We start from the raw sequence: 21,951 nt of genomic DNA, 5'->3' as shown, positions 1-21,951 counted from the left end.
GGTTGCACCTGAGCTGGCTCTGGAAACAGTTTTCTTCTAACTATGAATCTGATATAAGCCCAAATGGCGTTATAACTAAAAGGTTGATCTGAATTCCATCTTGATATTTCAAGGAGCTTGAATTCTAGCTTCTTTTTGTGGTTCATCTGGAACGGAAAGATGAATATATTAAGATAAATATATATAATAAACATATTAAGATGAATATATATTTATATAATAAATATATATAATAAAATAAGTACATGCTTTAATAAAATGCTCAATTTGAGGCCCCTTCAATGAATGAATAAAAGTAAACATTACATGTAAACAGTATAAAGTATTTCCCCGAAGTGGAAACATGGACGTGTGATCCTTTTGTGAGACACAGGAATATAAATTAGCATGAAGCATTATTAACTCCCTGTTTGCATACTTTCTGTTATATATCTTAAAGATTATGTCTTTTCCAGTCCATTTCTTCTTCCTGGAGAGGCTTGGATGAAGCAATCCCCCCACAATTTTCCTAAAAGAAACTCTCTTAACTTGCAATTAATGCTCATTAATAACCGTGTATTGTATTGAATTATTTGAATTACATTCTATATATAATAATTAAAGAAATTTCTTCATGAGATATAATCGCTGTCTATTAGCTTAATATAGTACAAAGTAGCGATAAAGACTTGCAATGGAGCAAGATGTGGCAAGCATTAATAAATAGATGGTCCATCCTGCTCTGTTTTCGGAGGCATTAGGCCAACACCAACAAGGTACACCCAGCAAATATAAAAGCGGTATGGATACATTCCAGAGTTCCTTACTGTTATTCAAGGTATTAAAATGTTCCTCTGGAGGATTTTTGTGAATGTGAGTGTGGCTATACAACTCTGAATGCAAGCATGTGATATTGTAGGTGTTTTTCAAATGAGAAAAGGTCAAAAATCCCTCAGTCAGGTCTGTCTTTTGAAAAATACTGTGTAATTTGTTGTGGATCCATTAACATTGCTTGTATTGAAGTCAGTGATAAAGCTTCCTTTAACTTCGCTGTCAATCACTAGGCCAGCTTCTGACAATTCCCCACAAGATATTCTGCTTTCCTAAAGTGCTTTTTCTTTTTCTATGCAATGATGTCTGAGAATCGGAGGACATCATTGCAAACCATTCCAATTCCTTACACCTGAACAAGGCTGTATGTGTGTCCCTGGGAACTTCCCCAGCTCCTTGTAGGCGATACACCATCTTCTGTGCATCCAGGATCCAGGGATGGCTGTAGCTGAAACACCTTCACTCAAATCTTACCGTGTTCTGTCTCTCAGAGTAAAACATTAATTTCCTCTTTTCTTCTTTTGTTCACTTTAATAGGTAGAGGAAGAAAGGTAAGATTGCCTTTTTTTTTTTTTTTTTTTTTTTTTTAAAAAAAAATGTATTACAACTGTTAAAAGACTCACTTGCACTTCCTTGGAGTTCTTCACAGAAAATAAATATAAGTAAGCTCTGTTAAAAACACTTAATTCTTTCCTCTTGGTCTTCCTCAGTGGCTAGGGAGATTGCAGTCCATATGGAAAAAATGCTAGGATGCAGGCAAAAATCCTGGTCTTAATATAGAGAATCCCCTGGCTGAAAATTCCTGCTGTCTACATCAAAGGAATTCCAGTTTGAGTAGTTTGGTTGTTTCATCTCTAGCAGTGCCATAAAATGAGGGAAAGGACCACTAGTTCATTAGAAGCCAAACTATTTAAACTTGCAGCTTGTTTTTTGCTGAGACTTAGCTGTCCAGTGTGCAGTAGGTAGCACTGGGACGATGCTTTCTTGCACAGAGCCACGGTTCTGTGGGCAGCATCGCTCATGGTGTGCAATTAAACAAAGAGAAGATCTATTTTTACAAAATAAATTAAAATACATTCTGATATATGAGCTTCTAAGATAGTAGTCAGCTACAAGAAATAACTGGAATAATTTTTAGGTGATTAAGTATATACACTCTCTAAAAGCCAGTAGCTCTATGCAGAGGTAGTTCATGGAAATAAATGGACTGTAACCAGCTTCTTATTACTTGATAAACAAGGCAGGAAATTTTTTATCCTTAATAAGTCCTCTTTTTTCCCCTTAATAAACCACCAACAAATCTAAACACAGCTATTTTATGTAACATGTAATCACTGTCAACACATTCAGCGCAGAGAAAAGTCAATTGGCAAATACTGTCCCCTTCACTCTGAAGCTATGCGATACCAGTTGGTGTTCTGTCCCTGTGCTGCAGCTGGACATGCAGGGGCTTTTTGTCCATAGATTTAATGATATGAATTTTAATTTGATACCTTGAAGAAATGGAATCTGAATGCTGCTCTGGGCTCTGCATTTCATATGAAGCAAATCATCCAATAACAGAACTGCAACATATTTTCTAGTACTTAAATATCATGGGGTTTGTTGTTTGGGTTTTTTTTTTGGCTTGACTCTTCTTTCAGCCAGTACATTATGCATTTAGGGAAAGTCTGTTAATTTATAGCCTTTGTTTAATCAGTGACCATAGTAATTACAAATAGTATGGATTAGCTATCACAGGTAACTTAATTTAGTCTCAGTTGTATGCTTAGAAAAGTCTTAGCATTTGTCACAGCCACAGGGATGGTATTGGTGAAACTGTTAATTGTACTTTCACTATTTTTGTCCCCATCTGATGTTTTTGTATCTTTTTCCTACAGGGACAAAAAGGAGAACCTGGAATAGTGCCACCTGTAAGTCCATTTTTTTCTTCATTTATCAGCACACTCTAGAAGTGTACATTTTAGTGCTTTAAAGCAGAATTGCAGTATTTGAGGAAATACAACAACAATGTACAGCCTAGGAATGAAAGGAATGGAATTAATGACACTGTTTCACATATGTTACATGAGAAATTCCCGTCAATTCCATTTTTGGGAAAAAAATCTTATTGAGTTAAATCTGTCATAGCCTTTATTTCTATAGTTAGAATTTTGTGGAGGTATACTGGTAAGTTAGTATCTGGAAAGTGTAGAGACACTTGAGAAAACTGGTGAAATAGATTGTCATTTTCTATCTTTATTATCCCTTCCTAGCATGAAGACAAACAAATCAAAAGAATCGACTAAATCATTGTAATTCACTAATTTGTTTCATCTTTTTTGGAATAACAATGATACTTCCAAAATTTTGCTGATATTGCTTATAAAAAGACTCCAAACTGGAAAGATATAACCAGTGAACTTTTTTTTTTTTTTTCTTTTCTTTCTTCTCCAAAAAGCCTTGCAATTGGCCTGGTGCTTTAATTTTCTGTCTTGCTGTTTGCTTTTCATTAACTAATTTTCTGTAGGGTAGTCATGACAAATACAGCCGTAATGTTGTGTGGTAACTTTAATTTGTATTGCCTTCTTTAGGTTTCAGGAATACGAGGCCGCCCGGGACCAGCTGTGAGTGCATTTTGGACTTCTGTTTCTCAATGATAACATTTTCCACTTTCCGCCATTTCTGTTTTATATTGTGATGATGAGGTGAAGGAGGACTATTCCATGCCTGTAGTGGGTATTGTCTGCAAAGGTGCTGGATTTGAGGACTCAACAAGATGATGGGATTTTTTCACTACTGTCAGGTCTGCCCATGCCCTGAGTGAATGGATGTGTGCTTGTAGCACATAAATGTCTGAGGATCTTTGTGTGAGGTTGAAGCTGGAGAATGCTTTTCTAGCAGGAGTAGAAGGAGATGCAGTATGGTCCCTGGCTGTGGATAAGCAGAGAGCAGTTCTGGACTAGCAGGAAGGGTGTCTCAAATCTGTATGTCTCTGCATGAAGAGCCTCCAGCATTCAGAAAACCTTTGCTAAATTAACCTGTGGAGCACATGAGAGATGAAACCATTTTGTAGATCTCTGCATCCTGGTTCTACTCCCTTCAGGCAATGTACTGTTGGGAAAAAATATTGACTACTCAGTGATGGTAGCTGTTTTCTTTACGATCATGAAAAAAAAGAACCACATTAATTTTCAAATAACCATTGCATTTCATATTTTCAGAGCTTTATTAATCATTAACTAGTTTAAAAGGTACTTAATATTTCTAATCTTTCTTTTAGGGACCTCCAGGCTCACAAGGACCACGAGGAGAACGAGGACCAAAGGGAAGACCTGTGAGTTATTAAATATTCTCAGAAATTAGGTACTGCGCTAACCTTAAAAGGTTAGTTGGCTTTAAACTGTCTCCATGTCTTCTAGAGTTACCAGAACATTCCTCATATTTTTCAAGAATCAGATAACAAACAGAAAAACAGTTATATCTCAGCATTCTCTGGGTAGATTTGAAACGTGAATGCTTTGAGATAGTTGACAGGTTTAGGAGTATTTCCATTAAAAGCCATACTTTTTCAACAGTTATCCAGAGTAGTGTCTGAGAGTATGGCTTTCTCCAGGATTTAAGAAAAAAAAAAAAAAAAAGAAAAAGAAAAAAGAACAAAACTGGAACATCACGTTTGCCTGTTTAGGAACTTGCTGACTTTCTGCTGGTTACTACTATGCATCAGTAGTGTGAGCTGTGTGGCTCAGAGTATTTCAGAAAAGGCAAAGCTCAGGACGTTAGCAGGAGTTAATACGTGACTACATATGTTGGTATGCTGGTGAATAATATACTCAAGATTGCTCAGTGGAAATAAAGACATCATAAGGGAATTTCAGTGTCTGCATGTGGAGAACCACAGAAAGGCCAAAAGGGAGTGCTGAAAATGCCAAAGATGACACGTTCCTGTTGAAAAAGCTAGGTCAAAGAGCAGAAGCTGCTAAAAGCAGATTTTTAAAAGTTGTTTCAATGTAATTTCTACGTGGATATTTTCCTATCCCTCAGGAGAGAGCAAGCCAATACTGAGTTTAGGCATCGGCCTAAAACTGACTCCTTTGTGCTGTTCCTCCAGCGAGTGCCTATTGTCCATAGACGGCAATGACACTTCTTCTAAAGCAGTGGAGTAAGTGTGTAGCCTCTCTGAGATGGATGCCAAGCCACTGCTGCTCTCTAGATCACCAGAAGATGTTTCTCTGATGAATGAGGATCAAGATGCATAAAAGAATACTGGGAGTAATTATGAAATCTTGTGGTGTGCAGAGGAATCTCGACTGTGTTTATAGACAAGTCTGAAGTGCTTTCCTAATATGCAGAATTATCAATGAGATGCTAAATAATTTCTGATTCTGTGCCATGCATCCTTTGTATGTCTCTACAGAGTGGTGGCTAGAAGCACCGAAAATACCAAAAGGCTGTAAATAGTTCTGAGTTCCATTGACACAGGTTATTACACTGCAGTTAGGTCCTTTGAAAACGTTACATCAAAGGTTCTGGTAAGCGATGTGTATGTTAGAGCGCAGGTCTGAGACCAAAGAACACTGCTTTAGTTACAGAGTGACTGCTAGTGCAGGATTTGTTATTTATACTTGTGGGGAAAAAATGTTAGCTCACACCTGTAGTTTATATTATGAAAACCTCTCTGCACACTGCAGTTTGTTTAAAATGCTTCATTGAGCAGGTAACCTTGTACAGACACCCCTTATAAAATTAGTCTGGGTAAATACATTACTGACTGGTGATATTACAGAACCGCTAAGCACATTCCCAAGCCTTTTGTTTGTTTCTTTGGGTTTTTTTTTTCTTCAAATGGGCTCCTACTGACTAGTGAGCAGAAGAAGCTCAACCTTGCTATGGATCTCTGCCTTTTACAATAGCAGGACCCTCAGATGTGGAATGAATTCAGATATATTAGCATACTTTTTACTTCAGGTTCTTTGTTAGTGTAACAATGAGAGAGAAACAGCTAGGGAATAACATGTTTGCATTTGCAAAGTGTGCCTAGGGAGGGGGAGTTCTGGAGCATGATACAATTTATGTGTTTACAAATGATCTTTTGAAGACAGAAAATAAGCTTGAGCATCCTCAGAACCATTGATATGTTTTGTTTCAATATGGATTTACATTCGATTGTAATTGCAGTAGCAGTTAAAATGGATAGTAGTTTTAGAGTGTTGTAGAGTGATGTACATTTCCTTTTATTCCATTACAGGCAAAACTTGCAATAGTTTTTTGAATAGCAGCAGCAATGGGCCGGAATGAGTAAATTGGGTGTTTAAACGGTGCCACCTCGTGGCCTATGTGAGAATTCCCCCCCCCCCCCCCTTTTTTTTTAAACCTCTGACCTTGAGCTCATGAAAGAAAATGAAAGGGCCTTTTTAAAAATATACGTAGAAATAGATAAATAATATAAAATAAATAAAAGTATAATCTAGATTTTATTAACAAACTCACAAACATTGGTTATATACCGCTGGTTAGTTGCCACCTACAAATATAAACATTATTTTGGGGGACTTTTGGGGGGTTTGGGTGGGGGTTTGCAGTGTTGTTCTTGAAGCAGGTTGATTTTTGGTGGCTAAAAAGTAGGTCCTTTTCTTAAAAGAAACGAAAAAAAGACCTCTTTCATATCAGATTTTGTTAACGTGTCTTGGTGTGGCTGCTGAAAATCAGTCATTATATTGAAGCTTGCTTAATTCTTTATAGGCAACAGTGGTTTTTTCTCCAATGCTTAGCTTTGTTTTATTTTTATTTTGAGAACAAAGGAAAGAAGATAACATTCTTTTCCTCCTTTGGACAGTATGCACTTTTAGGTTTGCAAGTGTGTATTTTTATTTATAACAGAAATATTAAAGTTTTCTGCTAGAACCTTCTGCTTCCATCCAACATGCACAAATCCTCTCATTTGTTTCCAAATACCATCTAGTCGCAATTCATTCTACAAGTAGGGGTGTGTGTGTATGTGCATGTCTGATAAGAAAAGGTTTTTTTACTGATTCCTAAGCTTATGGGAATTTCAGACCATAAAGACAGATCGAGAATTAAGAGAATTAGCTCATTCTCTGGGAGTTTTCAGGAATCTTGTTGTCAATGCTATCTCAGTATAGCCTTTTCCCAAGGGAATGCTTTAGCTTTAACATGCAATCCATACTAGTTCAGACATAAATTCCACTCAAATATGTTGCAGACTGCAAGGAGACACAGTCCTCCTCTCAGGGAAATACAAGCAATCTGATTATAAATGTGTTTGTAAAGATGACTCATGAGCCAGGCTTCCAAAGTTTTATGTTTAAGGATCCTTAAAATAGAAGAGCTCATTATACAGTATAGAATTTTTCCTTGCCATTGTCAAGCATTTTATTCTAATGAAGGAAGCAGTAGTGATAAACACTTTCAAAGTCTGTATTTATGATTGAAGTATATTTTTATTTGCCCTGTTGATATTGGGTTTGTTCCACTAATGTTTTGCATATTTAATTTTAGTTGTGACACAAGATAAGATGAACGCAGTTTAGGAATCAAAAGTGGGTGATCAAAATGGGATCAATGGGATGGTCTCCTAGGCTATCCTATAATACTAGCTAGAGATAACATCAACACCAAGGGAGTTACTCTACATTTTTGGCAGTGTAACTGTGTTGAGAATTCAGCAATAGTATGAGCTGTCTAAACCATTTATGATGTTAGGAGGCTGTAAAAACCCTCAGCCTTACACTGGAGTTTCCTAATCATGTGTATGTATATACACTAATCTGAGCTATATGTGTTTTAAAAGTAAATTCATGATATTCTAGATTTTGTGCAAAGCCTAATTTTTTCAGGAATAGTGTACTATAATATGGAACGATAGGAAGCCTGAGTTTCTAAAAAAGCCTATGAGACAAATTACTGCAGTTTACTTGTGTGTTGGATTTGTGACTGATTTTAGCCAGTGCTTCGGATCTGAAGGTGGGAACAGGTCTTGAGAGATGTTTGAAATACAAATACTGTAGAAATACAAATTTATCACAAATGAGGCAGTTGTTTGCCAGTTACAATGATTTTAATGAATACCTTTGCATACTGTTGGCACTTCTGATTTTCTTTCTAGGGTCCTCGTGGTCCTCAAGGGATTGATGGTGAACCTGGTATCCCTGGCCAGCCTGGTGACCCTGGTCCTCCAGGGCATCCTACCCACCCAGGACCAGACGGACTAAGCAGGGTACGTTTTACACTTGGATTAGTAGAAAGTGAAGTGAGTGCTGGGCCAGATCCACAGGATACAAAGAGTAACTTCTGTTTGCTTCTATGAACATGGAATGCTGTGCCTACAGTTCGTGTCTCCCAGTCATGAGGGACAGCAGCTGGCGGCAGTGCAAGTTCTGCCAAAAATTGGGGCAAGTTGAATGTCAGAAAGGACACACCTTTCGCAATGGGTTTTACCATCTAGAAAAACCAAGGTGCCCAAATCTAAAACCCTCAGTAGCGTTCTGTTACTTCCACCTGATTTAAACCCAAGGGGTCTGGACAATAGTACAGGGAAACTGGTGTACCAAATTAAGAATACAGAAAAGAAAAAGTAAGATGAATCATAAATAACAGAATAACTAATGAGAGAAATTAAAATCTGATTAAGTATGCTTCTTCCTGGAATTGTTCAGACCAACATTGAGAAGATTAAGTAAGGAATTGTTTGTGAAAAGCAGCGCTAACCAGCTATAGATACAGACAAAGTGTTCTGCAAGACTTACACCCCCCCGTCCCCGTCCCATCCCGTCCCATTCTATGGAGCACTAATTATGATTGATAATGAAATACATATTTGAATTTCTCAAGTATATTCAGTTACACTTGCATTGCTGTTGGGAAGATATGTGTTTTGATTTCTCACTCCATTGTTCCTGCAGTTTTACTGAAAACAATAGAGTTTTACTTATAATAAGCTGAAATATTCATGTTACGCCAACAGCTTTCAGGGGCAGCATTTCTTGACTTAATCACCTTTCCAAATAGTCCTGAATCCAGCAGATTCAGCCCAAGAAAATATCTTCAGCACAGAAGAATCCCGTAGAATCACAGAAGCACCAGGACGGGTGTTAGACCACCATCCTTCATAGATTTCCAAAGAAAATGTGAAAGAATAGGTGTGGCCAGAGATCTAAGACATTTTGGGTTGTATTCCTGTCTCTGAAGTTAGGCAATCTCCAGCTTTGTGGCAAGTGTGTTTGCACAACTGATGTGAAACAAACTGTAAATCTTAGAAGACTTGAATGCACATTTGTGCTGCTGCTCCTTCTCAGCCACTGTAAGCTCTGGCCTGCCGTGAGTGAGGATCTGGCTCTGAACAAAACAAAATAAAACTGTTGATTTCAGCTATGTGCTTGCAGAAGGAGGAGAGCACTGAAGGTTCTCCCTGCTCTAACTCATTTGTCTCTGTGAATTGGCATGAGCAGCAGTGGCCTTCAACTTTGCTGGATAAGGGCAACATGGTTAAATTTTGAGTTTGAAATCATAAAATCAGCTACATTTCCACTTAGCTTAAGATATTTATGAACTTGAAACACAATAAGTGAAAACAATAGAAAGGCATAGAAGACATGAAGGAATATTGCAGGTGAAGTTAAGGTGATTTAAATTTGAAGGTGGTGAAAGAAATCTAATTAATTTAATGGGAGGCTTTCCTCTTTTTAGGTAATTTTCTCATTTGTTTAATATTCAAGTGGGGGGGGTTGAGTCAGAATAGCAAGCAGACAATGTAATGCATTTGATTGGTCTATGAAGCCTTAAACCACCTCAAATTTATTGGAAAGACAACCTGTATTTTAATGATTAAAACAAGAATTTAATTCTTAGTGCTGCAAAGCCAGTGTAAACAGCAAAGATTTGGTTGCATGGATTTTTGCTTTATGAACCATTGGAATGACTGACAGCTAAAATCACCCATCTTATTTTTTTCAGCCATTTTCAGCTCAGATGGCAGGACTGGATGAAAAATCTGGACTTGGTAGTCAGATGGGACTGATGCCCGGTGCAGTGGTAAGACCAGATTAGCCCTGTAAGGTAGAACACGATAGAAGTGGAGTGCGTATGCAAAAACCCAAAGGGGAATTCAACGTCTTCAACTTCCTATGCCTCTAGAACCTGGAAAAATGTGAATTCTGTTAAAGTGAAAGCCTTTTTTTCCCCCACCTGTAGCCTCCTTGCTGTCTTCCTTCCATCCTTCTGAAATATAGCAGCTACTGACAGTAAGGTACAGGGAAAAAAAAAGCTCCTGATTTTCTCTTATCTGGAGTCACTGCAGAGTAACTGAAAAGCATCAGGTATACCGCAATGCAGAATAAACAAATATGTAACTTTGAAGGCTTCTTTTCACATTGTGACATCAAAGATAGTTATTTTTGGTAGTAATTTAAAAAATGATTTCTGAAACCAGCTGTTAACTGAAAGCTGTGCTTCATTCTTTTAAGATAGACATTCTATTTCTCCAGTGGGTCCAGTTTCATCATTGGCATCTCACTGTTTAGATTATGCCCTTTACTTTTAGCACACTGGTGGCTTAATGGTAACACTGAAATTTTTTACCATCTATGAAAGCTGTTTCACCACCCTCAGCTGTCTCTGCTAGAACTCTTGGGGTTGTTTTTGAGTATTATCTCTTTTCACTACATTTATTTATCACATTATGATATCTTGAAGATACTGTTACCACCTTTGCTGTTATTTTTAACACTCACTCTTAAGGAAACCACCCTTTAGTGGTCATGCTGTCCATGAGTTTGCCTATGTGAATCTTCATCCCTCCAAGTCCCAACTAGTAACCTTCAAACTCAGTTTCAAAACAACTTGAAAGGTTCTAAAGATAATCTGATGTTTTCCTTTAGGATTAACTTTTGAAATGATTTTTTAAAAAATCTTTTTTATGAAAGTCTCTCTCCAGTGAATTTGCTGTGGGCACATACAATGATTTGTTCCACAAGTCTGTCCTGCTTACTTTGTTGCCCTCCATTGTTTTGCTTAATCCTTTCACTCAATTTGTCTCCAGACATTGCATCTCTTGTACTGCCTCTTCTTTTGTCATTCTCAAATATGATTTGTTTTGATATTAACACATCTTTTAAGGTCTTTTTCAATATGTAGGTCTCTCTAAGGCCTAACACAAAGTCTACTAGAGTCAGTTGGCATTCACTTACTGTCTTTGTTCATCATGTTCTGTGCTATCCTTTTTTCCTTTCCTTGTAAACTGACTAGCTGACAGTCAGCTGAACCATTGGTTTTTGTTTTGTTTTTAATGTTGATTAGAACTTTTAAATGGCCTATTATTCACTCTTCTACATTTGCTTTGTAAAAATTAGTAAAAATTAACGAATTGTGTAAAAGACATAAATCTTAAGCTTCTGTCAAAATGCAAGTTATTGTCTGCTATAGATATTTTTGTATTCCTATAAGCAAGAGAATTACTTTCAGACAAGATTACATTTACTTCATGGGATAAGTTACAATTAAGCACAAGATTTTTCCTAAAAATCCCATGAAACATTTTAGGGGGAAATCTGAATTTTCTGTGGCAAACCACAACTGTTTGGAAGCTGTTCTGGTGGTTTACGTGATTCATGAAAATACGTCCTTCCATTGCTGCTTGTTGCTTTTCATGGCTGAGAACAGCAGCATGAATTTATTTTGTCATTGATTCCATTATGAGATTAATCTGAGTAATGAGATTCCCTTCAAGGGAAGACTATTCCCCCCAACTCTATTCTGTTACTACTTTTTTTTCTTCAGTGGAGCTATGCATGCAACACGGTTATTCTGACTGATTCCAGATACAGTGAGGTTCCAGAGACCCAGTAAGCCCATATTTTCAGCTGCTAATGAATTTACACTGCTGTGGCTTTCTGAGTTTGAAGATTTCCATTCTATGTATTTCATAACACCAGTCTCCTGAGTAAAAGCCTTTCAGAGGGTTTGACCATAGAAATGTTATCATGGAGGTCACTATCAGGCCATTTTGCTGTCTTTGTAGGATGAATGTTACTTGGGGAAGGGTGTTTGCCAGTGTGTAACAAGTTATGTTTTTGATAGGGTCCAGTGGGTCCAAGAGGTCCTCAAGGTCTCCAAGGAAAACAAGTAAGTACTTCACCTGGGAGGATTCAAGGTAATTGGCCAGAGATGAAGGCAAACACATAGTAACTGATGTGTGCGCACTTGCACCTCGGAGGCAATGTCCATCTTCGGTGATGCATGGGTGAATGCCTCTTCATCTAGAGGTGAATCCAAACGTGCTGCTCTCAAGAGCTCTGCTCCAGATGTACTCCATACACAGAAATTAACTCAGAAAGAACAATGTATTAGACCGTTAACAAGGTTTTAACCCAACCCACATTTTTTAATGAGGGAACATCGATGAAAATGGTGACTGTTCTGGTTTCAGTATTGTCATGGTGTTAAGTTTCCAGTGGGATTCGTGTACGGCACAGGACTTATCTAAAGCTTGAGGGATTTTTAGTATCCAACTTTCACTCATTTTGCAATGTGAGCTGGTTCTGAATTAGAATCCAGACTGTCCTATGGGCTGTGGTTTTCCTGATCGTGGTTTTTCATTTATATCCTTATATTTTTATTTTTTGGAATTTGTAACTGTATTCACCTTTGGTTAATTTTAGGGTGGTGCTGGCCCCACAGGCCCACCTGGTGAACCTGGGGATCCAGGACCTATGGTAAGACCAATAAATACAAACATATCTACAATAAAATTGCGAACGCTATGTTATACCTCCTTACTTCAAAACAGATTTTTTTTTTGTGTTGTCTTAGCCAAAGCGATTAACTTTAGTCAAGAGTTGTGGTGTTCAAAGCATGTTGTTCTGAATCAGTAAATTTGAATTTTTTGAACATGCATAATAATGATTATAGTATAAACAATCATTATTACTTTTCCAGCACAGACCTGAGGATGGTTAAGCACTGGTAAAACCATACCTGATAGTGTAACTTACACAAAGTATGATGAGAATATTTATGTTTTGGAGGTGATAAAATGATTCAAAACTAAAAGTAAGAGCCAGAGATTTGGAACAACGGCAACTGTGATTTTTAATGTGTTTTTTTTTCTCCTAAAGAATCAATCCTATATTTTTATATAACATAATGCAGGTTTCTTAGGGGTAGGGTGGTTAGAAAAAGCACTACAAAATTAAGCAAGTGTGCTTAGGCATAAAATCATTCTTCCTCTACATCTGTTTTTATAAAACCAGACTTTGAAATGGAGCAAATAGATATTTTAGTGATGGCCAAATTGACTTCTCAACAAATACATTTATTTCTTAGGGTCCAGTTGGTTCTCGTGGACCAGAAGGACCTCCAGGCAAACCTGGTGAAGATGTAAGTTTGTTATTCTTTGTATCTTGTTTTCTGTTTAATAAAACAAATGTTGGCATCTTTGAGACAGTGACTAACCAGCAGATGTACCTGTTGTAACTACTTTTTTCTATTTATTCTTCTCTGTAATCATACTCCTCATTAAATGCAGTATCACAACTATAAATCTTAGCAACCCTTTTCAAAACCCTCCTATCTTTTCTTTTCATGTCACCACCATACCTAAAGTTTAAGCACTGGCTCTTTATTATTTCTTGCCTCAGCCAGTTCTTCAACTGAAATGTCATGAAATCAAACATAATAAGATACCACAGTTAGGAGGGGGCAATTGGAGGCATCGCCTCTCTTTGGGATTGCATGATGAGTTAGAAGAACTGTAATGATAACATTCATCTGGATCTGGACCATAAAATTGTAGTATTTAAAAATTTTATAACTTTTTAATCATTTATTATATTCATAACTGATTTTATGATTCTATCCATGTAGGTACACAAATATGTAAGATGTATGTATTATACATATTGCATAAGTATATATGTACTGCACAACAATGGCCTAAGAATTTACCGGTAGACATATATTATTTGTTTGCAAAGCACACTAAATCCATGTGAATTGTAATTTATAACTTGGAAATGAGTTGAAAACTGCAGATACCGGATGTTTTATTATAAAAATTACCACAGCTTGTGTAAAGGCTTGCTTTCCCATTAAACTGTACAAAGAGTTATAAGAATCTTTGAAAACAGTTAACTCTCAGTGCAGCGAAGCCAAATTTTGATACTGCTCTTAAGAACTTCTTCCATTTCCAGTGTATGCATGGGTTTCTTTAATTACGTTTGTGAAGCACTTTACCTTCTCTCTGTTCTGAAACTGTTTTGCTGTAGCCTGTCATACTCCTGTAGCCCAGAGTCCTGGATGCATTTGAACTGATTGATGCATATGAAGGAATGTTTGATTGTGACTCTGGAGGACTTTGAATAATCTTCAAAATATGCTTATTTCATTCTACCATAGTGTCTTTCGTATTGCGTCACAGAGAAGATAGTCAACGACCTAGAATGAAATTATACACATTTTAAACCATTTGAACAGAAGGAGAAGTAACCGGCTACAACGCAGGCAGTTTTAGATTGCTGTTCTTATGGAAAATTAAAGTAATTTGACTCTGTCTGGATGACGAAAGGTTGCCGCACTAATTCACAGGAAAACTGCGTTGCAGCGCCATCTTGTGATGCTGAGATGCATTTTGGACTCAGTCTTCAGTTTCCGCAGTTCTTGGTTAAAACCCTTTTTTAAAGTTAATCTATCTAATACACATTGCTAGTCATGCATGAAGGTGATTTATATCACTGAAATTGTTACAGTAAAGATACAGAATATTGATGTGAATGCCCTCATTTGGTTGAATGGAAGAATGATAAGAGAAGTTAATTTTCTCATTTGCTATTTTCTTGCGTTCCTTTTCTTTCTTTCCTTAGGGTGAACCTGGTAGACCAGGACAATCCGGTGAGCCTGGATTTCCAGGATCTCCGGTAAGAGCATGATTATTTACCTTTTAGCAAAATAATCATATTTATGTCATCACTATCTCTTTTAATAATGAGTGCAAAGTTCTGCTGTTCAATTTCTGAAGTACTTGTGTTAACTTACTGTAATGATCCAGATCAGTGTGATAGCTCAGAACCAAACAGGTGATTCAAAGGTCCTCAAGTTAATCCCAAGAGTCATTTCACAGGTGCATGTTCCAACTGTTTCATAGGTGAAATATGCGTAAAACGATGGTAGTACATAGAAGTTGTACTCCCTTTCCCAGTATTTCACAAGGTCATTCATAATCATGTGCAGGAAGTGCTCAGAGATTGTAAAATGATGTCAGGTTGGGGTGGCACTGTTTACCTTTATAACAGTCAGTCTAAGGGCAGGAAAAGAGGGGATTGTATCATAGACATATGTAATTTATTTTTATGTATATTTTCAATATGCAAATGTGATTAAAGAATTTCCAAATGATAGGTACTTGTACTGCAGAGGATACTTGTCATGGTTCACTGCAGAAATAAAAGAAAAGAGGTATATCATTTTGGCCCATATTAAGAGTTCTACCTTCATTAGTCAAGTTTCCCTACCTGGAAGGGAGCTGTAGTGTAGCTGAAAAGAGGACAGTTAAATCCCAGAACTGAAGCTACCTGATACACATCATCTCTTAAGCTGCCTCCTTTTCTTTTTAAGTGTCCAGTTCTTGCCTGGCTATTTTGTTAGCAACCGGAGATACGATCTCTTGGAGAGAGAAATGATTTTTTAACAAGGTAGTGTTGTTTCCTAAGCCTTCCTCCTAAGTTCTATGGATCAAAGACAATGTTTGGTAAGCTGCTTGAGGCAAATGTAGTCTGTGGAGTGTTGTTCTGTACAGGTCAAGCTATTTTGCTCAATAAAATAATCTTTTAGAAGACTTTCTAGTGAAGGAAAGAAGTAATGCAACTGCACACATGCAAAAAAAACCAAAAACCTCATTAAGAGTTTGCTGCAATTGCATAGCAAGGTAGAGAACACTATTGAATACCCTGATAGTTTATCACAGAATTGTGCCACTTCTTGATCAATGACAAGGCTCATAGGCTGCTACAGAGATACCCGATGGCTGCTTCGCCTTGTACATGATTTGCCTCCTTGTCATGTGACTTGTCCCGTGTCCGTGCTTCATCATTTGATTGCCCTGGTTGTATAAACGGATATACATGTACCACTAAGCACAGGCCAAATGAATCCTTTTTATGGGCTACTTTGAGTCTAAACCAGGATAATTTGTGCAATTTCAAATTTACATGCAAGACCTTGTGTGACAACAGAGATCATTCTTCACTGATAAGCTCATTGACTATAAATAATTTCAAGCAATCAAATCTATTCATTTCAGAAATTTCACACCTTTAGAAAGTAAATTTCTCTTTAGGAGTCTGGAAACTCTGGCGTGATTTCCTACTGAACTTTATGATCAAACTTTATTCATATAATTGACTATGGGAAGACAAAAATCTTTCTTATGTTCCTTGATGCTAATAAGGAAACAGCTTGTCTGTGTGTGAAGTTCTCTAATGCTGAGATCTCAGATGTTCTTTTTTGCTCCTCTGAATATCAGTGTTGCTTCACAATGCTTAATTTTCCATAATAGAGCTGTGTGATTTTTTGCTATGCCAAAAGGTATGAACTATAATCCTTTTGAGAACTTTGGTTCAGAGGTACCATAAAGGAAGAAATGATATGTTTGCTGAATTGTTGTTATCTGAGAGTATGAAGGTATTAATGTGATTTTTATTATAAATTCATGTGACCTATATTCTAACACGAGGCACCTGACTCCTTTCTATTCATTAGTCTCTCCTGAAAGATAAATTGGGAAACTTGGTAGGAAACTAAGTGCAAGGCAACTTTGGTGTAACTGCTAAATGTGTTTTAATAGCAGTTGTTTATCCTGCTACTTGACTGACATATTCTGAAAGAACATGTACAGTCTGCAGTTTGATCTCAGTTTCTATTTTATTTTAAATGTTAGGTCTGAGATTTGATCTCTGTTTAATTAAGGTTTCTCCATATTAAGCCTCAAAACTTGATCTGTCACTGGTTTTATTTCATTACTTCTGTTGAAATTTGAGGCTTGATCATACACTGATGTAAATGATAAAGCTTTCAATATCAGTCAAAACACGCATAATGCTGAGACTGTCTAACTTCATAGCATGTTAGGCTGTATCACCTGTGACCTTCTCAAATGCGATGCCTCGCTATATTATGTCACCAAGGTGAGGGAGTGTTAGGAGTGTATTAATGCTGCTACCCTCTTCCCTGTTAGCAGCATTATTGCTAGGTTTATCTGCAGAAATCAGGATTTTATTTGTTTGGTTTTTTTTCTTTTTCCTTAGGGGCCTCGAGGCTTTCCTGGTGCTCCTGGTCTCCCAGGTCTCAAGGGTCACAGGGTAAGAGACAAGGTTTTCCCTCTTCTTATAGATGATGTTTCCAGGCAGTTTCAGTATAAAGATAGTAAACTTTTTTTGTATTTAGAGTGAATTTGACTACACTACAGACCTGCCAAATGTAGCAGAGTCACAGGAATTCAAGAGAAAGAGGGTCTTGCAGAAAATCAGTGCTACTCCCCTTTAAGCTGACCTTTGTATTATATTCTCTAGTGCTTTCTTCACTCTATTTTCAAATGATCTGGGAATCTGGAAGGAGCTTGTATGAGCCCTGCCAAGCTTCAGGAGGCACAAACCTGACAGTTCTCTCGCTTTGTTGGCAAGTCTTGCATTAGGGTGGGGAACTTGAGAGGTGGATATGTTTGCAACATGGAGTGATTACAAATTACCAAGTTTTCTGGCCAGAATTTTACTTTGGGGAGGAATAAATGGGTTTCCTATGGCTCAGAGCCTCCTCCTTGTTGTTTTAGGATTTTTTTTTTAAAACATTCTTGTTTTAAAAAGGAAACCAAATCCAAGGAAATGTACCTAGTACAAATGGTTTCCATTTAGGAAATGTTTAAAAACTTTATTCCATCTGTTTTTTTAATTCTTTATTTTTTTTTCTTTCTTACCCTTGCCACCTCAGATCCATTCTTAACACTTTAGTGTCAAGTTATTTTAACAATAAGAGTAGGAATACTCTCTGTGTGTACATATACAAATGTAATTTCTCCATATTTTTAATAACTTACAGGGATTGAAAGGACTTGATGGTCCAAAAGGTGAAATTGGAGCAGCTGGAGCAAAGGTATTTTTGTGGCCCAAAGAACTAAATGCTTAAGCACATTTTCTGTAATGCCAAAATAATGAAAGATAGTAGATTTTTTTGAACACTGCTTTGTACCCTCTCTTGTCAGTGCTACTTGTATGGAATGGAGAGACTACATGGAATTGTCCATTTTTACTGTGTGTTTGATCCATATAAACTGCTATACAATGACATGTCTGAGCTATATACAGGAAAAGAGTTCAGTAGTGCCAGTCATAACTTCAGCTGGGGCTCAGTTTCAGGCCTGTAAGGTATCAGAGGGTGAATTGACTGTGACCCATCTGTGACACCTATGTAATACTGAAGACAACAAAGTGTGTTAACAAAGAGCCCATGCACTTCTTGCAGTTTTCCACTTGGCCAGTTTGTGGTTCTTGTTGGCTTTATGTGACCAAGTTGAGAGAGGAAAAACAAGTTTTCTAGCATCTTTTTATAAAATAAAATAAAATAATAAAGCAATGCATAACTAAAACCTGACTATCCTCTTTTGGATTACCATACTAGAGATTGGCTTAAAAGAAACAGGCAATGGAGAGAAGAGAAAATATATTTTATCAAACTGGCTATTTTTCACCTAATAATTTTATTCTCTTAGAATTTTTGACCCTCACCGGTACTGTAGCACCCTCACAACTTCAGCTCAAAGGAGTGGTAACACAGGGTAGCCAGCTGGAGTCAATCCTTTCAAGATGGGTTAAAAGTTATTTTAAAAGAGCATGGAACACTCTTTTTTCAGGCTTTTCCACATTGATCAGTGCTAATGCTGAAGCATTTTTGTCCTGGTGTAGGTGATAATCACAGGTGGGACAGAACTATTCCTTTAGATTAAAAACATAGTAAATGAAGAGAATCTTCCAAAATCTAAATTTAAATGTGAAATCAGTAGTTAAGGAGAGTTTGTGTAAGAAAAGACTTCTTTCCTGAAATTGCCTACCACTTTCTGGGGAGGCAACAACAGCAGAAGACTTGGTAGAAACAGCGCAGAAGGTGGTGTGGGCGGTTATCTAGAACAGGTAGGAGTTAAATCTGTTTCACTAAGAATATGTAAATATGGCATTTCCCATCAGCATGGGGAACAGTGCCCTTGACATGTGTGATGCACACAGGTGACTGTACAAACCTGGCTCTTTTGTCTAACATAAGCACGGAGGACAGGGATGAAACATGTAACTCCATTTTCCTGTAACCCATTTCCTCTAATTGTGTCATTTCCATTTCTAGGGAGAATCCGGACCAACAGGTGCCATGGGTGCAACGGGTCCTCTAGTGAGTGTCATCTGCATTGGATATTACAGAAGTGGCTTTAAGATTGTAAATGCTATTGCCAATAGGAGTTTTAAGGTTTTGATATCTGTACTTGATGTCATGAAGCCGAACTTTCTCTTAGTTAAGGCTTTGTTTTCTGTTACACTACCAGTAAATTTGGTCCACTGTAAGCCGTTCTTCTTCACAATTCACAGACATAGATAATAATGATAAGTTAGAAGGCTCAACAGAAACTTGAATGTAGGTTTTGTGATTGTTTACCTGCTCGTGTAAATGTTGGGTGGCTAAATTATTTTTTTTTTACATGTTGATGCTTCATATGGAGTGATATCCATATGAGGAAAAACTCATTTAGGTTGCTCTGAGATAGAAATAGAATAATTTAGGTCAGAAATACACTAGCTAAGGAAACCACGGACAGAGGATTTTGGACGTTACGGTGAGGATAAACATGCATGACATGGAAATAAAATGGAGAAAATTTTTCTCAGAGTGGTTTTCATTCAGATGTGGCTTTGGACAACTGAATACTTGTGAGCAATGTAACATGCCAAAAATTGACTCTCAGCAGTGCTTCTGGAAGTAAAGCACCTTTCTGATATCAGATAATGGCATCTCTCTGTGAAGCACTATCTCGTGTCATGCAGAATGTAATATCCCTGAAGTGGAACCTAGTTTGTGAATGAGACATAGTTAATGAGATTGCATTATTGATCCTGGTGAGTATATACAGAATTTATTCTAATGTGTTTAAAACTGGAAATACTGTTGGAACAGGAAAAAAGGAATTACAGTCTATTAAATTTCCACTAGGCAAGCCTGTGAGGCTGGAAGGATTTATGTAAGCTGCTACCTCTTTCCTGCTGTAAGACAAGATAAGCCATACCTGCAGGAGGGAAAAAAAATAACTTGGTTCTGTAACTGTTGTTCGCATCATCTGTCCTTATCATGCTTGTAGTCTCAGTGAAGCTAATCATGTTCTTGTTAAAAGCAAATAAAGAAGACTGGGCAGAAAATTGCTGAAGAGCGATGCAGTGCTAAACTTATTTGAAGCAAAGGAAAAGTCAAGTATGTTTAAAAAAAAAAGGTAAAAAGGAAAGAAAAAGGAGGAGAGAGGAAAAAAAAAAGAGGAGATGATGTGTGTTCTTTCCACTATGGGGGGAAAAAATTAAAGAGAACTATGTTTTCCCCTTTTTGTTATTCTGCCATGATGAGCTCCTAAATAATGCACTTTTTGTTCTCTATTCAAGGGACCTAGAGGAATGCCAGGAGAAAGAGGTCGAATTGGACCACAGGGTGCCCCTGTAAGTAGGATCTTCCTTCTCTCTCCTTATAATTCTTCCCTCGTTTTACTTAAATTTAAATCCCTGAGCCTGAAAGTGTTTATTCGTGTGACTGCTAGTCACTTCTGTGGTGAGTTCTGCTGTAGCTTAAGAAAGTTAGGGCTGAGTAGAGTTTTGTGGGGTGAGACCTTTACTATAAATTTCAAATGTCAAAACCAGTTTTAATAGGAGAATGATAGCTGTATGGTAATTTCTTATACCAGAGCTGCTGCCCATAAGGCCAAATACCTTCACAACACTTTTTTTTCTGTAATACAAAAATGTCTTCTTTGGTTCTGTGAAATTTCTTGAGAGGTTATTTTCAACAAAAATCACTGAACTAGAAATAATATGTATTGATTTTGTCTGGAAAAAAGTTTCAAATGAAAATTTAGACTTTCAATTTAAATTAAGTTTTATAATTTAATTCCAGGTAATAAAGCTGTCTTCTTAAAAAATGTTTTGCTTTTCAGCAAAAAGAGGGATTAGCCTTGACATGAGATCATATTTGAGTAGAAATTTCTTTCTGTTGCTTTATGTCCAGTGTCAAGTATTGTTTTTTCTGGCATTTCTCCCCATGACTTTTATGTGCTCTGTTTATGTTATGTGCTTCATACAATGACACTGTGAAAATATGGCCTCTCTGAAAATAGAGAAATCCATTAACTTGAAGGGGAGTATAATTTCTTCTAGATGTTTTCCATGCCAGTGTTTGGAAGGCTCTGCAATCTAGCATTTCTTTGATTGCTTTAGTATGTATGGCTGCTAACATAAATGCTAACAATAAATAAGTACAAAAAATAGTTAGAGTTCTTATAAATATTCTGTCTTGTTTGTTTTCACACCTAGGGTGGACGTGGCCAGCATGGTATGCCTGGGAAGCCAGGGCCAATGGTAAGTTTCTATCTTAATCACCTATTTTTTTCACCTTGTATTTCCCACTTTTTTGACACTACCAAAATAAGCACAAAAGAATTGTAGGCAGTTTCTGGTAACAGTTAGGTGCACCTGGAATTATCTGTAAGTGATTCCTAGTTCTACTCATTTTAGCTTTAGTGCTGTCCTCTGAGAAATGATACTCTGTAGTTTGCTTCATCTAAAAGTTTTAATTTGCAGAGGAGTGGCATCTTCCCTGGTGAGGTGATGCTTTGCTGCTTTTATGAAGTGGGATCTATATTGTAGGGAGATAAGTGTCTTAAAATAATATGCACTGTAATATAAAACAGTTTATAATGGCATTCTAGACATAATATCTTCCTTCACATACAAAGTTAGCAAATGAGATAGTACCCATTCTCAGCAAGAAGAAATGCCACTCACTGATAGCAGAACTTGCTACCTGTAATTGATCCATTACAAAATGTGTAAAAGATAGCCTTTTAATTATGGACAGTCACAC

At 37.1% G+C, this 21,951-nt stretch overlaps 1 protein-coding gene across 1 annotated transcript in view; it reads left to right on the top strand.

The window, feature by feature from the left end:
• Positions 1-21,951, top strand: part of COL5A2 (collagen type V alpha 2 chain) — a 112,243-nt gene that overhangs the window by 58,033 nt on the left and 32,259 nt on the right. Inside the window, exons 3-17 of the mRNA XM_049815571.1 lie at positions 1,348-1,361; positions 2,691-2,723; positions 3,384-3,416; positions 4,073-4,126; positions 7,916-8,026; positions 9,763-9,840; positions 11,884-11,928; positions 12,465-12,518; positions 13,129-13,182; positions 14,664-14,717; positions 17,103-17,156; positions 17,890-17,943; positions 19,186-19,230; positions 20,481-20,534; positions 21,402-21,446. Coding sequence (XP_049671528.1) covers positions 1,348-1,361; positions 2,691-2,723; positions 3,384-3,416; positions 4,073-4,126; positions 7,916-8,026; positions 9,763-9,840; positions 11,884-11,928; positions 12,465-12,518; positions 13,129-13,182; positions 14,664-14,717; positions 17,103-17,156; positions 17,890-17,943; positions 19,186-19,230; positions 20,481-20,534; positions 21,402-21,446 — 782 coding nt within the window. The remainder of the gene's footprint in view (positions 1-1,347; positions 1,362-2,690; positions 2,724-3,383; positions 3,417-4,072; positions 4,127-7,915; positions 8,027-9,762; positions 9,841-11,883; positions 11,929-12,464; positions 12,519-13,128; positions 13,183-14,663; positions 14,718-17,102; positions 17,157-17,889; positions 17,944-19,185; positions 19,231-20,480; positions 20,535-21,401; positions 21,447-21,951) is intronic.

Source organism: Accipiter gentilis, chromosome 1 (genome assembly GCF_929443795.1).
Source record: "Accipiter gentilis chromosome 1, bAccGen1.1, whole genome shotgun sequence".
NCBI lineage: Eukaryota > Metazoa > Chordata > Aves > Accipitriformes > Accipitridae > Astur > Astur gentilis.
Note: the sequence above shows the minus strand (reverse complement) of the source record. Positions and strands in the feature narration are given on the sequence as shown.